Source organism: Labrus mixtus, chromosome 10 (assembly GCF_963584025.1).
Source record: "Labrus mixtus chromosome 10, fLabMix1.1, whole genome shotgun sequence".
In the NCBI taxonomy this organism is placed as follows: domain Eukaryota; kingdom Metazoa; phylum Chordata; class Actinopteri; order Labriformes; family Labridae; genus Labrus; species Labrus mixtus.
Genome location: NC_083621.1, coordinates 13,317,139 through 13,338,651, shown reverse-complemented (window position 1 = coordinate 13,338,651; position 21,513 = coordinate 13,317,139). Strand labels below are relative to the sequence as shown.

At 39.4% G+C, this 21,513-nt stretch overlaps 2 protein-coding genes, 1 long non-coding RNA gene and 1 pseudogene across 18 annotated transcripts in view; 1 reads left to right on the top strand and 3 right to left on the bottom strand.

The window, feature by feature from the left end:
* The first annotated feature begins 2,560 nt into the window (after positions 1-2,560).
* Positions 2,561-16,658, top strand: fhl1a (four and a half LIM domains 1a). 2 transcript variants are annotated; one of them, XM_061048429.1, is made up of 6 exons: positions 2,561-2,763; positions 11,832-12,013; positions 13,236-13,413; positions 14,514-14,683; positions 14,805-14,991; positions 15,925-16,658. In XM_061048429.1, the coding sequence occupies exons 2-6, from the start codon at positions 11,858-11,860 to the stop codon at positions 16,077-16,079; spliced, it is 846 nt and encodes a 281-aa protein (XP_060904412.1). In that variant the 5' UTR covers positions 2,561-2,763; positions 11,832-11,857; the 3' UTR covers positions 16,080-16,658. The 2 variants fall into 2 exon arrangements, with proteins under 2 accessions (XP_060904412.1, XP_060904411.1); XM_061048428.1 differs by lacking the exon at positions 2,561-2,763 and adding an exon at positions 9,374-9,530.
* Positions 2,704-8,851, bottom strand: LOC132982127 (uncharacterized). Its single transcript, XR_009674676.1, has 4 exons — positions 8,748-8,851; positions 7,416-7,460; positions 4,370-4,494; positions 2,704-2,831 (listed from the first exon to the last, which is right to left on the bottom strand). It is a non-coding gene; the product is annotated as an uncharacterized LOC132982127 (long non-coding RNA).
* LOC132982604 (5S ribosomal RNA) lies at positions 6,818-6,926 on the bottom strand (annotated as a pseudogene).
* Positions 16,659-16,709: 51 nt separating the features above from the next.
* map7d3 (MAP7 domain containing 3) overlaps positions 16,710-21,513 on the bottom strand; it is a 28,150-nt gene continuing 23,346 nt past the window's right edge. For all 15 annotated transcript variants that reach the window (XM_061048412.1, XM_061048413.1, XM_061048416.1 and 12 more), the window contains 5 exons: positions 21,311-21,364; positions 21,146-21,224; positions 20,758-20,926; positions 19,761-20,047; positions 16,710-19,668 (listed from right to left, as the gene is read on the bottom strand). In XM_061048412.1, the coding sequence (XP_060904395.1) occupies positions 19,661-19,668; positions 19,761-20,047; positions 20,758-20,926; positions 21,146-21,224; positions 21,311-21,364 (597 nt within the window). In that variant the 3' untranslated portion in view covers positions 16,710-19,660. The remainder of the gene's footprint in view (positions 19,669-19,760; positions 20,048-20,757; positions 20,927-21,145; positions 21,225-21,310; positions 21,365-21,513) is intronic.

Sequence of the window (21,513 nt, the reverse complement as noted above, 5' to 3'; positions counted from 1 at the left end):
CTGAACACCTACTCCTGAGATGTGTTGGAGACTTGGATCATTCTTTCACAATTTAAAAAAAAAAAATCAAGATTTGCTTTTAGAACTTTGTAGAAGAAATGCTACAATAACAACAATACAATAAGGATTTAGTTCAGCTTCCTTTCAGCGAACATGGACGTCGCCCCGTTTGCGGATGCATCACACAGTTTGGAACGAGTACAGGTGCAAACATAACATTCAATTGAGTCGATTGGCTCAGTAACTTCTCCAATGTCGCAGACACACAACTCAGCTATTTGTTTTTTAAAAAATGGTTCCGTAATGTAGCTGTAAGGAAAGTACAGTCAGGAAGCCTATGTTCTGCATGCTGGTTTTATTGTTTATACTGTGTCACGACACTCCTCTGAGCATGCTCACTCATTTTGTTGTAATGATGAGACGACATCATCCGCTTACGCCTCCACCACCAGTGTCTGGACTCCATGGGGGGGGGGGGGGGGATAGATCTTGCTGCCACTCAGGACAGACATCTTGGATCTCCCTATCTCCCTGTAGAGTTCAGGCGCCAAAGATTCTGTGCCAATCATTCAATATCACGTGTAAAATAAATATTCATCTTTGATTCATTAACTCGTCTCTCCTGATTGAACTGCTACTGATAGAACCCCGTGTAAGAGCTCGACAGGGGAGGAGCAGGAAATAAAACAAATAAATTCAGTGTCTGAACTCTTCATTTTTCAGACTCATTGTTGCTTTTTGTTAAAAAAATACGGGATTTTCTCATCTTTTCAGGCTCCTAATTATTAAAATAATAACTGTCCGAGAAGGAAAAATAAACAGATTGTGGTTGAATCTTTCATAACAAAAAAAAGCTGAAGATGTTTTTCATCACCCATAAGTCTTAACAAGTCTTAAATAAAAGTCTAAACCTGTTGTTATACATGGATTAGGCCTTTTTGGTTCAGCATTACATATTGTTTTGACCCTGAAGTATTACGAGTGTGATTTGTGGTCTAAATAACTCTTTCTTGGTCTGTGTAATTACTGAACAAAACCTGTTTATCAATAGTTCATTTAAAGACACCTTGTTAAATATACACATGGCTCCTCTTCTCATCTTATATTTAAACCTTCTTACTGATTAGAAAACACCCGAAAAATTAAAATTCACACATTTTCTCCAACTTTCTTTTTAATAACAACTGAACCAGAAAACCAGAAGATATTCTCTAACGCTCACCCCCTAAAAATGATAATATGACATATGTGTGATCATTTCTCCAAGATAAAGGGGGCTGGAATGGTATTATATGAGAGCCGCACCCTGCACAGCAAAGACTGATGGCATTTTATTCTCCCAGGAACGATTTGTGCCAGATATCAGGTAACATGTTCCTAATATGGGCACATCTCCCTCCAGTCTGCTCAAGAATGTCTGTACAGTGAAGTTGCAGTCCGGGCAGGAAATAGTAGTTTTAAAGGGCCACTTAACTCCGGCTGAGTTCCTGAATTCCTTTCTCTCCGCACAATAATGTTGATGTGTTTGATAATGACAAATTCCTCAAATATTGTTCCATCTGGTTCTGAGATCTTTTCCACTTGTGTAACGGTATTAAATGACCCAAAAGGTCTCTGACTCCAAGAAGAAAACATGTTATTAGAAAATCAGATTTCTCTACTCTATGATGTGGTTTACAATTTGCTTGTGCATTTGAATCCATCTAGAGAAAAACTGCCTTCTTGGGGAGTTTAAAAATCTAAAACCTCTCCTTGTGCATCGTACCATAGTAAAACATCTCGTCCATATGTGGCTCTTATGAACATTCATATTTTGTTGCAACAGTCTGGATGATATTTGTTGTTTTTTAGTCTTGCAGAGTCATTCGAGGACTCTTACACAAAAAAACAATGAGCCCAGCATGTTCAGCATTGGATATAGGATAGCCAACATGGTAATTTTTGATGCATGAAAATGTAGATGTTTTCAGAGGCTATCCTTTTGTCTTATGTTTCAATTACAAACTCAGCAGACATCCTCCCTTCATGTCTTTACCCTGACTGTGCACACATTAGGACATCCTCATTCTCAGCTCTTTCCTGAAGTAAGACATGTATTTGCTGATCAGTGTGGTTCAAGGTGCAGATAATTGTTTAGCCAAAATGACAGTGTTGGCATCTAAATAAAGGAACATATTTTTGGCATCATGCATTATGATTTTAATGGATTGATATTGCTAGTTGAGTTTACAGGTTGCGTGTATTTACTGCGGGTTAAGAATGAGTCATCTTGATGTTGCCTGATTCTTCTATTCATTACCAAAAAAGGAGACACGAGAGGCTGAAGAAGGAGAAAAATGTGTCAACTTAACAAGTCTGACCATCTTTTGTAAACATGTCTGACGTTTATTATTGTGAGGATAATTATTTTCACAAGTGGGGATCCCGCCATGGCAGACCATGGCTGTACACACAAAAAGGTGATTGTTTCGTTCTGCGCTCATTACGCAGGAAAGCTATGACTCCTATTCTTCACGATGTCGTTTTTGTAGGGGTGCAGGGGAAATTAGAAGTTTGCTAAGAGAGCTTATAAATTCCTGGTTGAGGTCATTGTTTATAAGCGCGTACAGAGGTTTGGCTCGTGTCCTGAAGTTTTTTGTTTTTTTCTCTGGTCCTTCTGTCTTTTAAAGCTGCGTTGCCTCCGCAGATTTCACCTCTCGGCCAAACCCTCCGGACGCACCGCTGCTGTGGAGTGAAACACACTCATCTGTTCGCTTTGGAGAGGTGAGTCCAAACCCACAGCTGTGTTCAGCTCAGATCGTCAGCCAGCAGCTCAGTCCACTTCAGGTGATCTTAAACAGGCAGAGTGACAGAAAAAAGTAAATCAGACGACTGTTATTTGGCCCGTTTAAGCGCAGTTGTGCCAAATGCGTAACTGCAAAGATTTATATGCAGATGGCGGTCTAAGTTACTATTCAAGTCAGTGACTTTCTCTGTGGGAACTTTCTAAAAATCACTGATATGTTCGAAGGATTTCTTTTAAACTTTTTTACCACTTGACCATTTTGCGCGCATCGCAACAGGTGACGTGGTTTAACTGTAATTGCACGTATTGTGCAGCGTCTATCTGCCTGCATCTCTGTTAATCCTCTGATTGTAATATTTGGAGCAGGTCGACTGTTCTTTTAATTTCAATGTCAATCCGTTTTTCTGTCTTATATTTTGAAAGTCCTGTCACAAGGAGTTGAAGGTGTCAGTATTGATTATTTATAGTCAACCTCTGTTCAAGTACACCTCAGAATATATCATTTTATGACTGCTTTATAAGTTTGACACTTTATCAAGCAGTAACAATGTGCTTATGTCTTAATGTACTTATCATTGTGATACAATCATACGTGTAAGTTTATACAAAAAATACACGTTTTAGATGTAGGAATTTAACCTGCAATGAAGCGTCAACGGTGCAGCATTTCTACTATATCTCAACACTAATTACTGATTACATATAACAAACAGATTATAATCTCAAAGAAAAAAGAAAAAGGGATAAAAAATGTGAAAAGAACCACTGAGAAGATTTTCTGTGCATGCAGAAGTTAAAGACACAGTATGTAATAACTCAATGCAGCTCTGCAATAGAAGATCTGCTATGCGGCTTCGCCTAAAGCCCAGTTTATAAAGTGTCAGAATAATGTTGGACTGTCATTATTGAGCACATTGTTAAAGAAATTGCATTAAAATGAATGTTAATGTTGAGAGTCTGTCTGTTGTATCAGATCTATAGCTAATTAAATCAAACGTTATGAATTCATATTAGTGTTACACTGACGTCTGAATAATGAACATTAGAGCCTAAAGGTACTGGTAGTAGCTTGAAACTGTTAAAACATCCATCAGCTTTCCTTCTCCTCCCTTCTGGTCTGGACAGCAGCCAAACCACATGCATGATGTCATCACAGAGACCTGCAGATTTCAGTCCTCTCTCTGGCACACTGGACCTCCCTGTGGCTCCAGTATGACTTCATCATCATTCCCAACTCATAAAAACATCGCACTTCAACGAGCCATGAGTTAAACCACTCTCAACATCAAACGAAAGCGGTCTCTGGAGTTTTTTTTTTTTTAATATAATTTATTTATAGGCGGCAATTTATAAATCACTTTTTAGTCTGAGATCTCAGAAGTCTCTCTATTTTAAAAATGTCATGTAATACCAGCACAAAAGCAGTGGCCAAATCCAACAAGGCAGTTGCAGCTTATTAATTTATAAATCCTGCTATGTAATGTGTTATTTATATCAATATTCAAACACTCTGTTGTGTGTCAGTGCCTGGAGCTTTGCAGTTTGTACAGACAGAGACTTTTGAAGAGAAGACAGTTTCATCACCTCTAGATCTGGGAGACAGGGGGTGGGGCTGCGGGGGCAGTGAAACCATCACCAGGGCTGAGTTAGATGAGCCAGCGGAGGTTCTCTCTCATGGATGAAAAGTGGGCTGAGATTGCACATGATTACTGCGTAGAAAAAAAGAGGATGGAAGTGATAATGAATGAGGACAGATCTTAGTTTCTTGGTTTCTAGTTGTTGTGTTTTTTTTTTTTAAGATTTAGTTTTGGGCCTTTAATGGAGCGATAGGAAAGTGGATGGAGATGAAAATCAGGGAGCGATAGAGAGAGTAGGGAATGACATGCAGGAAAGGAGCCACAGGTGGGATTTGAACCTGGGCCGCCCGCTTGGAGGAACAAAGCATGACGTGCTTGCACTAACCACTGCACTGGTTTCTAGTTTTAAATGGGGTTGGGATAACTTTGATCCAAAAAAAAGAATTGCCAGGAATATCCTGATCCCAGCAGAGGGCTGGATTCAGATTGGGCAAAAAAGTGGATTTAAATTCTGGATAATTATTTTTGAACAACTGGACCTAGAAAATCTGTAACTCATCCCAACTACGTGTGCTCAAAGAAGTCTACCACTGTGTCATGGCATAACTGTCGAATATTGTCTTTAAGCCAACGATAGGAGGGTTGAGGAGGTGATATTCATGAAACTGTTAAACCTTTTCTGAGATCTTTAGTCCCTAACGTGTCAAAAATTGACATTCACTGTCCACATGAAACTGAGCTAAATGTGTATTGTCCCGGGAAAACATTTTAGCCATTCTTATGTTACGATTAAGTTTCTTCTTCTTTAAAAGTTAGACGCCCTGACTTTATTCTGCACTTAGAGGCCCGAGTCATGTGAGGGCCGAAGTGCTTGGTGTCCTACAGTGAAGGCTTTATCTCAAAGTGTGTAAGTGTGTGTGCGGGTGTGTGTGTGTGTGTGTGTGTGTGTGTGTTTGTGCAACACTGAGTCATATCCCTTTGAGGGAAGTGTTAGTGTGTTGATAGAGCTCCCCTTTTGCCCTTTTGTTCGCACGTATTTGACCTCCAAGTGTCCGGGTCCACAGCCACGCCCTGATTTCTGAAGCAACTCGCTGACCTTTTGCTCTGTTGTGATCCAGCTCCATGTGTTTACAAATGAGAGTGTTTGTGTGTGGCTTGTTGTCTTGACACTGTGTTTTTTTTTGTATGTACATGGTGAGTCACCGAGTCCCCTGACAGAGATAGTGTGGCTGCATCTGTTTGCCCGCTAACCAGATCTGGAGGGTTACTGAGACACATGGACGTGCAGGGCGAGGGGTCATGCTGAGAAATGAGCTCTCACACACAAACACATAAGGCCTTTGTTGCCATCGGTAACAGTGAGGAGAGAGTGCTTGCTTGTTTCAGTCACACGGAATGACTTCCTTTAATTTACGCTACAGGCCAGATTTCCTGTTTCTGCTTTCAAAACGCAGACGCATAATAATTTGTAATTTGTACCCAGGTTTCCATTATTTGAAAACAAAAAAAACAATTTACAGCCCAGTTAGTTGTTCCAGTTGATCAGTAGTCGTTTCTTCTCTTTAAGTGGTGAAGTTTTAGAGACGACTGGTGGAAGAGGGGGTACTGCGTTTCAGCTTTAATAGTCTTTTTGGATGGCAGTCACCGGGGAGAATTAACACCATCTTCGGATGAGACCATGCAGCAGAGAGAGTGAAACCAAATGTACTTCATATTTGTGCTGTCAAAATTTTGAAAAGAATAGGAAGAAAGAGCCATGACGCCCTGTAGCTCTCAAAAACTATTGAAGAACTTTTTTTCAAGAAATGTTTGTTACAAAAGGAAGTTTGTGTGAAAAAAGTTTGTATTTTCCAACCTTACTTTTCTTAACTTTATTATTCCGTCATTGGACTTTATGTGGTGTAGTGTGGTGTTAACTATAATAAGAAACACAAATGACTCATTAAAAAATAATAATAAGAGTAACCTTACATTTAGTCTGAAAACACTGTGTGCAGGGAAAGTGAAGTCAAAATGTATTTCCATTCAAAATAAAACTACATTCTAATAAACTGGTTATAGTATAATACAGAATATATAAATCTGTGTACAACAATGTGTAATGTTCAAGTTTGCATTTTTTCTTTTCAAAGTACAGTGTTGTTAAACATTTTTCAGTAAATCTGTGGTTTAATCACAATTTATTCATTCAAAAAGTTTCCACCTTTATTTGATCAAATGGTCCTCAGCGGCCACTGTTGGGGCCTTAGCAAAATTCACAGGGGGCCCCTCCAACCACACATCTGTCACCATTATGTTACAAATAATCTGACACCATCGAAACAAAAAAAAGCAAAATGTTAAAAAAAATTAAAAAAAAAAAGTAATGGCTTGCCCTTGATTCTGGCTGAATTTTTGGACATGTCAATATGTCTCTATATGATAAAAAAAAAACATATGATCAAAAAAATGAAAAAGCTTACAGCACCTGGTATTCCCAGGCGGTCTCCCATCCAAGTACTAATCAGGCCCGACCCTGCTTAGCTTCCGAGATCGGACGAGTTCAGGGTGGTATGGCTGTAAGCCATTATTGAAAAAAGTTCAAATTAGTATTATTTTCAAAACATAAATATAAACAACAGTTTCAAACCATGTCATTTCCAAATATAAATATGAAATATAATATTATACCCCCTTAGGGAGGTTTCCAACTGTCATTTCAAACTTTGGCACTGTTGTGGTTTAAACATTTGTCAGCCCTTGGGGCCCCCCTACTGGCCCGGGGCCCCAAGCAGTTGCCTGTTAACAAGCAGCGCCGCTGGTCCTATAGCTGTACTTTACCTGAGCAGCTTTTTGCATAATGGAAAAACAGATTGGATAACCACGGAGCTGGGGTAGTTTCTGATTATCTTCAAGTTTATGAAGAAATGCGGAATACTTCTGTCCAATAACATTTGACCTATGATGTGTTCAAGACTTACTCGCCATTATCCTAATGATCATTTTTCTGTTCAACACCATCTATCATCATTATTCCATTTGTCCCCAGTCAGATTAAATCTAACTTTCATCACCTGCTCTGTCCTGTCATTGGGCAGCAAATCCACATTACATCAATACTGCAAATAATAGAAGAAGAAGAGAGATAAAACATCTGAAAGGAGAACAGTCTTAATGTCGATGTAAGTGAAGAAACAGAGTAGGATGGATGGATAGAAGGAGGGGAGGAACAGAGCAGGAGGCGGTTTTATTGGAGCGGGAATCATGGCGCCTTCCTGCTCATTAATTAGTCTTTGTGGGTTTGGAGTAATTGGATGACAGATTATAAAAGGACAAAGTAATGCTCTGCTCTACGGTAACGGACCAAATCAAATCTGTAATTACAACCAGCTGCCCTTTAAAAAACCAGGCACACACACACACACACACACACACAGACACACACACACACACACACACACACAGACACACACAGACACACACACACACACACACAGACACACACACACACACACACACACAGACACATACAGACACACACACAAACAACCTCACCAACTGCGTTGTTATGTTTTGTCTCTGATTGATGGACACATTATTCAACATAGTAAAAAAAAAAGACGAGTGGTTCCCAGTTTAATGAATCGAGCTCTAACTAACTAATTAACTCATTTATTTTCTCTTAGTCAGTCTCTCGAGGCTTTAACTATCTTCTCGTTTCCGTTTGGTACTTAAGACCAAAATCAAATAAATAAAGGTTCCAATATCATTTGCTCTACTGCAGAACAGACTGATGGTGGTCCAGGAAGATCTTTGTTATAATTATGAAGATCAGTTATAAAAATAATACATTTTAATCCACTTAAAAAGCAGCTCTAGTCCGTGATTTAAGAATAACAAATTGGTCAAATGAAGACATTGACCGTAAAATTGCTGAAAGACGAATCCACAGTGAGTTGTTGTCAAACTCAACAAAATGTTTTAGCATCTTTGAGCTCATTATGTTGGTTATTCCATCCCACAGCTCTACTATCCACTCTACTCAAACTCAAACGTATCACTTGAGCACGGGGAGAGTGGATTGCATGTAAGATAAAATATATCAGTGTCCAGGCAAAAATACAGTTTCTCTGGGTTGATTTACCAACATTATAATATAATCAAAGACCAGTCCTCAGGCTCCGTGTCTGTTCCCTCCTGTCAAAAAATGAATAAAAAAATACCAAGTTCTATCAAAGTATAAACAAAATAAAAACTCAAACATAATAAGTATTAATAGAAATGCCATCAAACGTAACTAAACTCAATAACAGATGGTACCCTTTAAATTCATTTCATAAGCTGTAGCAGTGTGAGCAATTGAAGTTTGGATGGATGCGGACATTTTTCCACTGTTAGAGAGTTACCTTTGAGTTGAGAGGATTCATGTTGTCGTTTGGCTGTTTTATCAGGGAGCACTGGATGTTTCCTGGAGCTTTACAGGAGATCAACTGTCTGCGCAGAAGTATCTCTGAGATAACTGAACAAAAAAGTCAGCTGTGTGTTTTCATCCCATTCTAAAATATTCGACTCTGGCATACCAAAATATCTCATGGAAAATACGATATCAATATACAATATACACTTAGTATAAACATACACAGACATGCAGATAATAGAAGAGATACTTACTTAACACACTGTGTCTCTCCTCAGCTCCGTCAGTTACTCCTCCTGTGGGTCATCCCTTTGACTTATGATGGGATCCAACATGTCATCGGTTCAATTTTTGGACACATTTGAACAAAATGTTCTACGTCGTGGCAGTGGGAGTATCTGTTATCTCTCATGGTGATCATTCAAAACCTCCAGACTTTTTTTTTTTTTTTTTTTTTTACCTTCTGATGTTACAGCCATGGAATCCAGCCTCCATCAGCCCTAATCTATCCCCTCTGCATCGTATCATCCGCTCTATCCTCTAATGCATACCCTAAAAAGGAGTGCAGGGCCACAGGTTGGATTAGGATGTTGGGTCGGGGGTGTGTGCGGGTCACAGAGGGGTATATACAGACCCCCATAACTTGATGAGGTGTGTGGGTTCGGGTTTGACCCTCTGTGGATGCTTACCGTCTCCTCCATTGTCTTTCTTGTTTTCTCCGTCGTCTTTTCGTCCTGATTGGAAGCAAACATGACTTTCTACAAACACTCAGGTAATACAAACTAAGACAGAAATGTGTGCTAATTCTGGATGCTAAATAGGTTATTAAATGTTTTGGATTTTTAACCAGTAATCAGGTACAAAAGTGTGCTGTATATTTAAAGTTCAGAAATACATTTTCCCCAATGACGACTTTTTATGAGAATAGAAAACGAACACTCAGCTTGCAACAACAATTTAAAAAAAAATATTTTGTAAGATTGTAATCACTGTTCAACGTTTCGTATGAAAATCACAAACGATGTGAAGATTCTTTTTTTTCTCAGTAACAATATGTTCTTAACTCAAAAGTTCACTTTTGGGTGCTTTTGTTGATTTTGTTGCTGTTGTGTTACATTTGAAGACAGTCTTCCCTAACAAAACAATAAATGGCTATAATCCTTAAAACGTTGATAAATAAAAGATAAAATCTTCCCCTTCTCTTAAAGAGGTTTTCATTTCTTCCACTCAAATCTTCTGTGTAGTTTGACCTGTACAGATTCAGACACTACATTTGGATTAAAAAAAAAATCATGATTATGCTTTTTTTTAGATTAAGCTCATTTGAATTTAAACACAACTTTAAGCACACATTCTCAAATGCCTTTTTATGTATTGTAAGAATTAATGACTTTAATTATGATGGCTTTTGATTCTTTACTCCGAAGCCCCATGAGATTGATTTATTATGCCAAAATCCAATTGTTTGATTTAGTTGGAGCTGTATACCATCATTATCCACGGGAGTCTGGACCATGATGCTGTGTTTTTGGCTGACAAACTCTCGATCACTCTGTCTTTGATCCTTCTCTCTCTCTCTCTCTCTCTCTCTATCTCTCTCTCTCACTCTAAACGGTCTTCTGTTGACCTTTCCAGCTCCCCAAAGGGACCACAGTGGTTTAGTCTTCTCCCTCCACAGCTGAGTGTCGGCACATACCACGCCTGTTTGACAGGGGGCAGCTGTCATGATGTTACTTTCAAAAGATTAAAGTACTGGAACCACAATAGCTGCTTGGTCCCGGTAGTCATCACTCTTTATCCTTCTCCCATTTGTCCCCCTGTGGAAGGTCAAAGTACTTTAAATAGAAAGTACATGTCTGAAATAGACTTCAGGCTCAGTAATGAGACCCCAGCATTGTGTGTTTGTGATATGATCAGATGTTGGACTTGATGTGTTTGTCCTGTTTTAGCACCGTGAAATCTACAAGTACAGGCTGAGTGGACATCTGAGGGCTCAGTCCTGATTCCAGTCTTTATGCCAGAAGCACAGCTGCAGATACTGTAGCTCTCATCCATCCACACACACACACATGTTATGAGGTGCATACCACGCTCCGAGAGGCTCGTCTGTTTTTTACAGCTGATTACCGAACCCCTCTTAAATAGCTGCATTCCCCTTTTGTAAATATTTCCCTTGCTCTAAGGTAACTCGGACAAAATGCCATTCCAGCCATTGTGTCCTCCATCGCCTCCCCTGTTGTGCCCACCAGATTAAAATGATATCTGACGCCCTGGATATTCCACTTAGGCTGACACACTGGTCAGCTGCTCTCCCTGACGTCCTGTGTGTGTGTGTGTGTGTGTGAGATAGAGGCTTTAAAGTGATGTAGATAAAAACATAATATGTCCTCAAACTCCACCCAAAGCCCAGCTGTTCCAGGAAACTCCTCAGTCTGCTCCCAGTGGACGCCGCCTGTGATGGGAGTGCAGGAATGTTGCTGAATGAAGAATGGAAGCAACCCAGTTTACAGCATGGGGAGGGGGGGGGGGGGGCAGTGCACTAAAAATATGACCTAAACTCTCCTGGGGGAGCTTGGTAAAAAAGTCTGCTGGACAAGAAACATGCAGACAACAAGCAGACATGTGTGTGCTGCTCTTGTACCTCACTCTTCTCTCAGCAGTTTGGTATGCTGCTGTCTGAGCTTTGTCTCACATTTTATTTCTAATATTACATTTTAAGATTTTAGGTTTGCAGTAGTTGTCTTGGAAATCATTGTGTTGATCACAAGCTTGGGTTACTTTATAATATTTTTGCCTATATCAAACTTCTTATTTTCTTCTTTTTGTTCCTACATTTTTATTTCCCTTTTCCCCTTACTGGAAATACATTTTTTAAAGTTATTTTTAAAGTTATGAAGTTATTTTGAAATAAATGCTTCCTGGTTACTTCTATCTTTTACTTGTATGTTTTAGAGAACCATGCAGATGTTAGAAAAAGGGAAACACTGCCCCCCTCTGGTGTCCAAAGGTAACATTCATTCATGTGGCGTGGATAGAAGTTGTCTGACAGTTTGTTTGCTGTGTGTCTCCTCAGGTCCCAGGAGCTATCTCACCTCCACCATGACTGATCGCTTCGACTGCTACTACTGCCGCGACAACCTGCACGGGAAGAAGTATGTGAAGAAGGACGACAAACACGTGTGCACCAAGTGCTTCGATAAACTCTGTGCCAACACCTGCGCAGAGTGCAGACGCCCCATTGGTGCTGACGCCAAGGTGACCAAACTGTGATCACTCCCCTGCTCTTTACAGATAAATTACATTTTGTTTATCCAATTAAAAATGTCAAGCATTTTTTAAAAATATACAGCATATTTAATATGAGGGTGTGACGCTTTATCATACTTTGTTTTTGACTTAGATATTAATCTGACATTGTTGAATCATTCACTAGGTACCCAAACTGTATTTGTAGAATATAGCATATTCATACACACTTAATCCAAAATATTAAGAGAAATTATATAAACAATTTGATATTTAAAATGTATGAGCAGTCTTTTAAGTTGTTACCCAAAGTACATTTTGTGATCTTTTGTATACACCCACACCTGCATGATAGTAGGTACAGCTGATTTGGTGCTTGAAGGTTTTTTTTTTCCCTCTGACAACTCTTAACTAAATCACACCAGAAAAAAAAAGGCAAGTTTAACGCTTTTAGTCCAGTCAATCAAGAAACAGGAGACTTTTCTTGACCCATGAAGGAGCACTATATTGTTTTTTTTTTAAATTGTGCTTAAAAAAGCCATTATGAAGATATTAACCTTTCGGCTAGAAATTACGATTAAATATGTTTCAAATAACTTACACTAAGAGAAAGATAAATTATAACTTTTATTTTGAATTAAAATGCACATGGATTTATTTGTGTAACTTTGGCTTGCATTGAAACCAAGCCAATAAGAGAGCAGGAAATCATTTATACAGTTAATTATGCTGTGACTTAGAGAGAAACAAATCCAATCAATCATATATTTATTCCAGGCTTGATAAGGGCTCCTGCCTGCACTGGGGTCCAGATAGTCAGTCCCACTTTTCCCCACACTATGTCGCCCATGACTGAAGCATTTCTTAGATCTGTGCTTCAGTTGAACTTCCTGTGTTCTTTGTTTCTCTTCAAAGCCAGAGGCCTATGTCATCCAGTAGTGACCTCTGCTCCCCATATTTGTCTCAGTCACAGATGGTTAAAGCCTGAAAAAGATGTGTCATTACTACTGGTGGAGCTTAAATACTTCATATCACATTTGCACCATCTAAATCCTCTAACTCCTTCAGGCCTCGCCACACCCCACTTCACCTCATCTCCACTGTAATGCCTGACACATGGGCTGCTTCTGTCCTCTGGCTGTGGTCCACATGATGAGTAAACAAAGTCTACTTTAATAAGTTCTGCATGAGGACTAAGTGCTCATAATGCTCCTCCTCTCTCTGTGTTCAGGAGCTGCACCACAAGAACCGTTACTGGCATGAGGACTGTTTCCGCTGTGCCAAGTGCTACAAGCCGCTGGCCAGTGAGCAGTTCAGCGCCCGCGATGACGGCAAGATAATGTGCGGCAAGTGCAGCTCCATCACCGATGGCAACCGCTGCCAGGGCTGCTACAAGGTCGTCTTGCCAGGTGGGTATTATACTTTAACCTATGAGAGGCCCTGAAGACACATTTTCTTTATAGGTTCTTACCATAAAACTAATCTCTGTGCCAAAGTTAGATCAAAAAGTAAAATAGGTAAGAAGAGCACAAAGAAACCCCTAAACCTTATACTTAAAAGATAAAAGTAAAACATTTAACAATCAAGTGTACCATTTTGTGTTGTATCTTTTTGTTGTTGTTTTGCCATACACATTATATAGTATGTCTTTTTCTTTCGGGGTCTACCAAACGGTTTCTAGTGATAGGGCCTCGGTTGGAAAATATCATGTAAAATATTTAACAACATTTCAATCCAAATCCAGGGATAATTGTGGTCTTTTTGGCTTATGTTCCCAAACACAGAAGTTAAATCTTATCAAAACATACCCCACATAGTCCTGGTGTAAGAGATCACCAGTTTGAAAGCTGGATTTTTTTTTTTTATATATATAAACATTTTAAGTTGGTGTTTCTCAAAAATGTAAATCAGATTTTTACTTATTTTATCGTAAATATTTTATGTAGCAGAAGAATACCATTTAAAACTATATGTAGGAGGTTTAAAGACATTAACATTCAACTCTCAGTTCTGAGGAGTAACGTTTTTTGTCTCATCTGCGTCTTTGTTTCTGCGATGTTTCCTACATAAGCCTCTATTTTAACCTTTGTTTGTTTTCGCTTTGTATGAAGTATTGAGTGATTAAATCAATCAAGTGCTGTAAGAAGTTATCAGCTGCTACCTTTAAGGTCCGACAATAAACAGCCAATCATTTTGCCTCCAAGTATCCTATAGATCATAAACAAGCCTGACTGTTGTCAAACATTACATTCGGATTTTAGAGTGCAGAACTTTCAGTCAGTGACATTTGAAATATTTGTGAAAACATTTATGCAAATAAATGTCGATTATTTGGAGGAACTTCTAGAAACATGGAGTTTTTGGTTTTCAAATGTTGGTCAAGTAGACATCATAATGCTTTTTTTTTGGTCAAATATACTGATGTGAAAACTAAACTGGATGATGAGGAGCTAAAATCCATCAATTTTCAGCCCAAATAATTGGAAGTACTTCATGTTTTTTTTTGTAGGATCCAAGAACGTGGAGTACAAGAACAAGGTGTGGCACGAGGAATGTTTCACCTGCTTTGAGTGCAAGCAGCCAATCCACACGCAGAGCTTCTTGACCAAAGGTGATGACATCTACTGCGCTCCCTGCCATGACAAGAAGTTTGCCAAGAAGTGTTTCCACTGCAAACAGGTACAAACAATACTTTAATGATGTATGTTCTGTATGAGAAACAGTCAAATGTTAACTTCCTTCACTCACTGATGTGGTCGTGTTCGAGGCTCTGATAAGACGGTTTCTGTGTCCCTCTCAGCCCATCACCTCTGGAGGGATCAGCTACCAGGACCAGCCCTGGCACTCTGAGTGCTTCGTGTGCCACACCTGCCGTAAAGCTCTGGCCGGAGCTCGCTTCACCTCCCACGAGAACAATGTTTACTGCGTGGACTGCTTCAAGACTGACGTGGCCAAGAAGTGCCACGGCTGCAAGAACCCCATCACAGGTCAGGGCAGAATACACAGACGCTCTTTTTAAAGTAGGTTGCAAACACATACACGGATTGCAATGCTAGCATCCATGGAAGATACTGTTCAATGACTTTTGTAGTTCTTAGTCATGTCTTCTAATTAATGTTTCCTGCATAATTATAATGAAACCAACCTCTTATATATATTGTAATCCACTGACACAGCACTCAGCAAAAGATCAGTTTCAACTACCGCAGTTAAAAAAATCTGTTATGAGGTAGTTTGTACAGGGAAATAAGAGACTGTATTAAGTTGGTGTATTTCAAACTTCATGGATATATGTTTGACTATAGTTTTGATAGCAGGGTACTAAAGGTTAGCTGTCCATGCACACATTTGAAATGTTTTCAGGTTAGCATTCAGTTCAATAATTAAGAGTTTTAAGTTTCTAGAAGTAAATGAAAAATATGTATTTGTTTGGCTTTAAGTGTGAGCTTTTCTAAGAGTAAATGTTCCCTGTTTTAGAACCAACTTTCCAGTTGTTATGAAGAAAGCACCTCAGTCATTCAAAGGATGTTACAGGCAGCTTTATAGATGGATTTTTCACACTCCTTTTTCCTGCTTGTTTTGAATTTATTTTGCACTCCGATGTGCAAAAAGTGAACTGATTGAAGGTAAAAGTATCTATGAAACCTGAGTACTGTATCATACATAGCCATTTCTTCTAGACTTACAGAATTGTCTCATTACAGCAAAATGCAGAAGGGGTTTACAGACACACACTGATAGAAACACTTCTTAGTTTAAATATGAAACCAACAAAGGTTGCTTTAATATCAGGTTTTGAAAGATTTTTACTCAGCGTCAGGACAAACAACAGAAAACGATATTCTGAGTGTTGGTTCTGTTACCTGGACGTGTCATTACCCGTCTTGTGTTGACTGATGGATGTCCGTGTGCCTCTGCAGGGTTCGGCCATGGCACCAATGTGGTGAACTACGAGGGATACTCCTGGCATGAGTACTGCTTCAACTGCAAGAGGTGCAGCCTCTCATTGGCCAACAAGCGCTTTGTCATCAATGGAGATCACATCCACTGCCCCGACTGTGCCAAGAAGCTGTGAGCTGCTGCACCGACAGCTCAGCAGAGGATCACTGTTTAAAGGAGATTAAACCCACAACTACATGTAGACAGTTTGTAAAAGAATCTTTTTTTTTTCTCATAGATATTGAGAGTTTTTGATTTGGCCTAAAAATGAAAACAGTTGGCGTAACTTCTTTGTGAGGATAAGAGTGAAGGGTTTTACAATTAAATGTGCACTAGCTTGGCTCATTTATCTACATATACATTAATGCAACTTGTTTAGCTGCTACAGTAGGATACTAACTCGGCAGAAGAATTACTTTTGATGGTTTGTGAAGAGTCGAACGAGGATTCTGTGCAGCATTATGACACAGAAGCATCGTCAGTGCCTTACTGGAATCTAGTAGAGAATCGAATGCTTTTTACATGCTGCTGCTGCTCAGTCATACCAGCTTTGATTATTGATCTATGATGTCTCTGAATGATTGAGGGGATTAATGAGAATGTTTGGAGTGGATATCAATTTAGAGCTTTGAGATTGAAGTTTAAATGTAAACCGCTCGTTTAACCAAGACGTGTGAGTGTGAATATTAAACAAGAATAAAGGAGGAAGAAGTGATTTGAAGTGTCTCAGTTCTCTACAGCAAGAAATCAAAAACATGCAAAGGAGTATTTTAGCAAGACTTTATTTTTTTTGACGGGTTGTCTCATCTCAGTACACTTTAGATATATGTACAGTACACATCGAATTAGCAGACAGGGGGTTATAAGGTTTAGTAAATCTTCCAGAGAAAATATTTGTATTCACAAAGCCCCCCAGGTCGGGTGGGCTGATTGTCGAGGCTGAGGTAAGGACAAGCTTTCTCAGTTAACTGTGATACATTAAAAATACTAAATCTCAATCTAAGGCACCGGTCTATCCTATTGTTAAAGACAACATTGAGGACAGTGAGCTCTGTCTTGTAGCCCTCTAAGATGCAGCAGGACCTGGAATAGATACAGTATCGGTTTAAGCAGCAGCTACAACAGTCCCCTTCAACAGGTGGAGGAGAGGAGGGAAGGTTGGGGGGGGGGGGTTTCTGCGTATAATTGCAACTTTCTTTTTTCCATTGAGAACATCACACCACTCTTCTTTGAGTCTGTACAGTAAAGCTACACTTGGTAACCAGTCTTTAAATATAGTGAGTAATATGGGACAGTGCAATGAGTCTCCTCGATTCTAGATGAATAATGTGAGAAAGCTTAAAGCGGGGGTGGGGGGGGGGGGGGGGGGGAGCTTCTAGACACAGGGTAAGTGATAAGGGACGGACTCTGTAGTCTGGCGTTACATTCATTGAGCTTATTAATCACAGCTAACACCTAAAGCCCCTAGTTTTTATTTACAAGAGGATTTTTGTTAGAATGAGGGTCTGAAAGCCAGCGGAGAACAAGGCAAAATTCAAGGTCCCCAAACCTCATGCTTTTACTGTTAGAGCAAAAGCAAAATTAGACAAACTAACAAAATCCACGACATACCCTGAACTGAAATGGAAAACAAGTCTGACCCATGTCTTTTTTGTATACAATGGGCCCTGGCTCATCTTTCAAAGTATAAAAGTTGCGACCTGAGCTGATTTGCCTACCATTACTATCCAACATCTAGATATCCTCAGACATAATGTAAAACATTTGTTGATGACATTAAAAGCATCATGAAGAGGCACAGCCATGACTTACAGTGTATCCTGTCAGATGTGTTGCTAAGGGCTGCAACAACTCTACCAAAACCTGTGAAGTCCCTGTGAGGCGATGATCAGAACTACGGTTTGTACATGTGAAGCTAAAAGACCTTAAACTTGAAAACAAAGAAACACAAAAGGGAGGGGGGGGGGAGGATGTGAACTCTGGGTTTCCAGGCTGCCACAGGGTTTGAGTCAAACAGAAACCTGACTTATAGCATAGTCACACACACATAGAGACTTCAATAATCCACATCCTGAAGCCACTCCCTCCTAAACATGGCTTTGTTTGCCTAATACTGATTCTATACACAATAACACTTAAATATATGTAGACATGTATTTCCTTATATAAACAAACAGCCAAATTTTATCTTATAAAAATATTTGAAATGCAATTTGTCAGATGTAGCAGCTATTCTGTTGGAAAGATGAGAGGGAAATCATTTGAATTACTGAAGTAGTCTTGCAGACCAAACTGTGAAAGGAAAGGTGTGTGTGTGTGTGTGTGTGTGTGTGTGTGTGTGTGTGTGTGTGTGTGTGTGTGTGTGTGTGTGTGTGTGTGTGTGTGTGTGTGTGTGTGTGTGTGTGTGTGTGTGTGTGTGTGTGTGTGTGTGTGTGGATGTGTTGATGAAGCTCAATTAAGACCAGATAAATGTAAACCTTACTTTCAGTTCAGGAAAGGTGAACTTGAGACAGAACAGCCGAACATTCAAGTTAAGTTTGGTTATAAATGCATACAGGAAACTATTGGGCTTCATCTGTATATTAAGTGAGTTTGTTACAGTTACAGATGTTCAAACAGCTGTTCGGTCCAACTGTCGTCACTTGGGTTGAGACTTAAACTAATGAAACTCTGAATCTGATTTAAATTGCAAAAATGTTAGTAAACATGAATTCTATGTACATATATAAAAAAGAAAAGTAAACTAAATGGACCATGAGCAAATATCAAACTTTTTAACTCTATTGGAACATGTAAATTAAACTACTGTGTATTCATGAATCTCAACATTTGTCAACTCTAAATGTAACAGCTGGAGCTGTGCTTCCGGAGCCCTCTATTAGCCAAAAAGGGAACACATGGTGAGGAAAGCTGGGAGACAAGACGTGTGCTTTCATCAAAATATCCGGATGAAGGACACAACCCTGGGAATTGAAGTGAATAAATACAGAATTCACCCCCAAGTGCATGTGCATGACATATCATTGATTAACTGTCAATGTGTCGACCTCAGCACAAGCAAATTCACATTAGAAATTAGAAGTTGGGAAATAGTAGTAAGGCCATATTGCTGGATGCTGCAAAAAGCAGCCAGTCAAGTAAATTTAGATATCAAACAGAATGCATTAACTCTCCTTCCTTCAACTCACAATATTAACATATATTCAATTCACACAGCCTAATGTACAAGAGTCATAGAATATTTTCATACAAGGGAAAAAAAAAAAGACTAAACATAGAACAATAATTACGGTAAAGAAGCCAAAAATTAATAAATTACAACAATGCACCCCTCACGAGACAAAACTCTTATAAAACATTGTCAAAATTGGACACAACATAGAAGAAAAAAAAAAAACATCTGGAAAGAACAAACAACATGGAGGGGAAGGAAACTTTAAGCAAGAACACTGAAGGAATATATGGAATTTCCCTGAAGCATAACCTTTATATACCGGTACGTATAATATTTATATATCTGTTTGCTCATCATTCAGGGTGCAAATGTAGCACTTGGGGTGGTAGTTCTGCTTCACCTTGTACTCCTCCCTCTGGCAGAAGAGAAGAGAGAGGAAGAAGCTGTCTGGAACTTGTGGAGGATTTTTTTGTAAAGGAGCTCAGCTGGACAGGAACTTCACGAGTGCAACAGAAAGAGGCTTCTCAGAGACGTCTGTAGCATCAAATCTCTTCAGAGAAAAGAGGAGAAATAGTTAGTTTTTCTTTAAGAAAAGTACATAAAAAGAGGGAAATTCCCATTAGATGAAGAGGTGTAACTCACCTGACATGGTTTCTAAGGGTTGACTAGAGGAATGCAGGTTGTTGACCGGGGTTCCCTTGTCCTCTAAGGCTACCCTTGGCCCTTCTGAGCTCCCATCACAGTTGATCAAGACCTGGTTACTGTCCTCAGCCTCCATTATGGGCCGGGTCTTGGAGTGGACGTTCAGATCATTGAGCTCCTCAAAGCTCCACTGGGTAGATTTACCATTAACACCTGATACCACCTTGGCAGAGTCCTGCTCATTCAAGAACTCCGAGCCTTCAACGAGGCGACCCTTAGGCATCGGACTGCAGAGGAGAGGTGAGAGAACGATTTGATCAAAACAAAACACAGGTTTAGTTTATTGCTGAGCGAGAGGTTGAGAAGTGAGTGCAATACTGAGAGAAATCTACTCATTTTCAATGGATTCCTACTGAGAGAAACATTCCCTGGTAAACAAATACATAGTTCAATTTTTTTAAAAGACACTTGTCTCAAACAGCTGGGCGTGAAATTATTTGACAAACGGTTTTTCCTGTTATTTAGTCTGACTCAGGATTTGCCACCAAATTCAGTTGGAATTGTCCTCTACATCTAATATTAAGCATGCAATTTTTTCTTCTCTGTGTACAACAACAACAACCTCTGAGCTACAAGAAATAGATTGTGAAATAACGGAGGCCTCATTCCTCTCCTGACACAATTCAAGACAATTGTTATACTGCAGAGTCACTTCCCCTTATCAGAGTTCTGATGGGTTCAGGTATTGGCCTTGAGGTACTGGCACAGTATGAGTACTGGTTGAGAGACAACATGCAGCAGTTGATGTTAGAGATGTTTACATAGAAGCAGAGAGCTGTGGGTGCTCTAATCTACTAGAAGGGCCCATATTTTTCATTCTAAGTGGTAAATTTCCCTTCTTCTGTTAATCAGAAATCAGCCGTCAACAATCAAAGCATTGTGAGCACAACTCTGAGCCGTGTGTATGTGGGTTTCATTATCTTTTTGCAAGTCATACCTTACAGCCTGAGTCTCATCTGTGCTCATGCCGTTGTTATTCTCCTTGTCGTCTGTCTCTGGTTTTCCATTCACACTGCCCAGGGGCTCCTCTCGTTGATTCCCCAGGTCTCCACAGGACAGACCACACTCTTCTGTATCTTCCTCCAGTGGGATGTCATCTGACTGGCCTACAGTAACACAGGGGAAATAAGTCGATGAGTCACTATGAGTAATGTAAATTCACACAAACAAACTTAATGTAAAGCCTATGAAAACTAACACAAAGAGAGGAAACACACCTTCAGTGGAAAATACTAAATTAATTTAAAAAATGCACGTATAAATCTTTATGTTGTCTGACATCCTGAACATCATCAGTGTGAAAACAAGAGGAGGAAAACACTTACTCATGGTGTCAGAGTTGATCTGGTCCATTCCCTCATCTCCATCCTCCTGTGAACATTTATCGTCATCATCATCTTCTCTCTATCCAGGAGACACAAACAACATGTGATCACACACACAGTGTAGATGATCTTTGACACATGTGAGATGAATGAATGTGAGCTCACCCTCAAGTCATTTTGTTCCCCCTTTCTTGTTCTCTTCATTATCTCTTCAATTCTCTGAAATGGGAAAAAAAAACATTTTGTGTTATTTGGATCTACATGAGGCACATTAAGAATTTACTCTGTTAAAATGTTGTCTTAAATGTTTTTAATCTAAGTCGTTAAGGCAGGAAATGACATTCAATTTGTCTGTTACCTCTTTTGAT